The sequence below is a fragment of the Lottia gigantea genome (genome assembly GCF_000327385.1).
Source record: "Lottia gigantea unplaced genomic scaffold LOTGIsca_922, whole genome shotgun sequence".
In the NCBI taxonomy this organism is placed as follows: Eukaryota; Metazoa; Mollusca; class Gastropoda; family Lottiidae; genus Lottia; species Lottia gigantea.
The window spans coordinates 9,505-12,610 of record NW_008711019.1 but is presented as its reverse complement, the minus strand read 5'-3'; the positions used below and the strand labels follow the sequence as shown (position 1 = coordinate 12,610).

At 39.1% G+C, this 3,106-nt stretch overlaps 1 protein-coding gene across 1 annotated transcript; it reads right to left on the bottom strand.

Moving 5' to 3' along the window:
• Positions 1–316: 316 nt before the first annotated feature.
• LOTGIDRAFT_176288 (hypothetical protein) lies at positions 317–2,730 on the bottom strand (the record flags this gene model as incomplete). The annotated part of the gene is made up of 8 exons (XM_009068702.1): positions 317–321; positions 494–616; positions 989–1,131; positions 1,596–1,688; positions 1,969–2,044; positions 2,297–2,351; positions 2,548–2,635; positions 2,703–2,730. Coding segments are annotated over 8 exons (611 nt in total), but the record flags the coding sequence as incomplete, so codon positions are not given.
• Positions 2,731–3,106: the final 376 nt, after the last annotated feature.

Genomic DNA, 3,106 nt, shown 5'->3' with positions numbered 1-3,106 from the left:
AAACATTATTAGCTATGTGGACTCTCTGAAAGGAATGCTAAGTTGACACACCTAAATACCAAATAAACATTATTAGCTATGTGAACTCTCTGAAAGGGATGCCTAGTTGACAAACCTAAATACCAAATAAACATGTTTAGCTATGTGGACTCTCTGAAAGGAATGCCAAATTGACAAACCTTAATACCAAATAAGCAATATTAGCTATGTGGACTCTCTGAAACCAAGATACGAAATAAACATTATTTGTTCTGTGGACCCTCTTGCGTTTATATCGAATATCGGATTTATTGTACCAGCTATGTAGTTGACAAACCTTACCTACCAAATAAACAATATTAGCTATGTGGACTCTCAGAAAGGAATGCCAAGTTGATAAACCTAAATACCAAATAAACAGATTTATTGTATGTGGACTCCGTGTGGTTATTGATTATCTGAGTTGGGCGCATGTCAAGTGTGCGGGTAGGGTGAGTATCGTCACTTAACGTACCTGTATTTTTCGAGCTGTTTTCATATCGCCCTGTTTAAAGGCCTGCTGAAGCTGGTTGAAGAGTTTAGAATAGTGACCATAAACAACTGGTACCTCTACTCCTAGTGCCAACATTGCCAGGAACTGTTGGAAATATTATATTGAATTAACTTGTATATGACTAACTACTTACTAACAATCTACTGTCCCTTTCAGGCCCGTGACTATGTGGCAAGGTGGGGGCGGGGGTGGCGTGGGGAATTGCCCCACCTAAAAAGACAACCGACCAATTCCATTACTGCAACTAAACACCACAAGTGTACACCATTGTACCCCTTCAAACAATCAAATCTGGTTACGGGCCATGTAGCCATCTTGATATATATTGGACACATGAAACTTTATAAGACAGACGACAACGAACAAATAAATGGACTATTCTTTTCTTGTTTGAAATCGTCCCTGCATGTGCCTTTATCCTTCATCCACACACCTTCTAAATACCATTTTACCTACCATATCCGAGCCACACATGATCTGCATGTTATCGTCTGCCAAGGTAGAATCAAATAGACCAGACATCTCGGGACAGGAAAATTTTGCTCCCCTAAGATTGGGAATTCGACTTTTACCAAGTTCTAGGATTTTACGGGTATTCACTGCAATGCAAAAAATCTGATTCTAATGTTTCGTTTCATACACTACCCCAGGAATCTCTTCACAAAGTCAAGCTATTCACGGACTGCATCTGATACCTTGAATGTAATAGACACTCTTCTTGTATCACGGAAGTTGGTAAATGCAATGGTTTGATTGGAATGTACTCTACTGAATAATAGCCCCTGATTATATACTAGCAGGTGGCTATTGCAGTCAAGGTTTTAGATTCAGTTTGTATTAGCTTGACGTTGTGAAAATGTCTAAATAAACAACGTCTATTGAATATCAGCTTCACATGGTAATAATAGAATCAAATCAAAACCGGGCTAGCATCTTTTCCCCTGATATCTTAATTATAACTCTGTACATCATCTTAATATTGATATACCGTTATTTATACACACTCTAATGTTTGCTTGTTACTTCTTGTATGTCATTGGATTATGGATTTAGAAGAACTTACAGTATACCCCTGTGAGAAAGTTAATATCGTAATAATAGAACGGTGTGTTAGGAGCTGCCGCGGCTATAGGCTCCAAAAACTGTACAACTGCCTCTAAAATAATAAACAGAAAACGGTTATGGACTGGATAATCAAAAATCTGTACATCACGTGTCCTATTATAGACCTTGTCGACAAGACTTACAATATTCAGTAAGGGGAGAAATTTCTTGTTTGAGATATTTTTGAAGGAATTTTTGTACATTTCTAGTACTTCCAAAGACTATTGACATAGGCCTACATGTATATTCAATACCCAAATCCACCACCGAAAATAGTGGACCATGGCCTTTAATATCACCAGCGCCACAGATCTCAAGACATCAGTTTTTACCTTCAGTTTTAGCCTTGAAGAACGATGGAACCATACATGCAAAGGCATCAACACCGACTTGTCCTGCATGTTTACTCTAAAATAAAAAAAATAAGCTAGAGTTGAAGTGTTGAAGTGTTGAACAGGCTTAGCTGTGGGAGCCCGTGGGTAGTGGCGTCTTTATTTCATCATTTTACATAGTGAAAGAATTTCCGGTGTCCACCCTAAGCCCCCCTCCCCCTCCCAGCACCTCCCTTCTTCCATTCTCATATTCCATTTGTCTATTATTGGTTGTGGAACTAATCCTGTAAAACAGGATGTTGTAATATAAGAGAAGATCTGAACTTACTAATTCTATAGCCTCTCTCTGATTACAACCACCGGTTTGGGCAATGATAACAAATCTGTAAAGATAGTGACGTCATAAAACGCTTTGTCTGATTGAAAATTGGAATGGTGCAAATTGATGCAATCAGTGTACCCGATACACATAACATTTTAAAAAAACTTCTTTACAATCTCTTTAACAAGGACAATTAACGGAGACGACTCAGGACTCATGAGGGGCGTGTGTTCCATCAATAGAGTGTAATCTCTTACTTTCCCTTGGCTCTCTCAATCCACAATTCTAACACCGCCTTTCTCTCGTCCACAGTTAAAGATGGACCTTCTCCATTTGTCCCTGTAGCTGTTCATTTAAATAAATACAAAGTTTAGATATTTAAATTATTCAAGAATTCAAGAAAAGGCCCTACCGACATCCATTGAAATTAGCGAGGACATGCTAAAAATTCTGACCACCGACTAATTTCAGTGCATATAAGCACCATACACCATTGCCCCTCCAGATATACTACTTTCCCAACCCTGGGGTTCTATGTGATGATGTATTATATTGTAAAGATGGCGATACAAAAAAGGGGGTTACTGCAGTCAAGGTATTAGAAACAGTTCGTTTTAGCTTGACATTGTGAAGATGTAGCTTAGTGGGCCATCAAAATAAAACATCTGAGTAGCCGATCTGAGGAGCAACCCACGTCAACACTTCCCTCTAACGCTGGGTTTGAACACTGTCTTTTTATTGTTGCAGTAATATAGCTCAGTCGGTAGTGAGTTAGATTGTCGTCTGCCAGGCGGGTGCCGCGGGTTCGTATCCTCC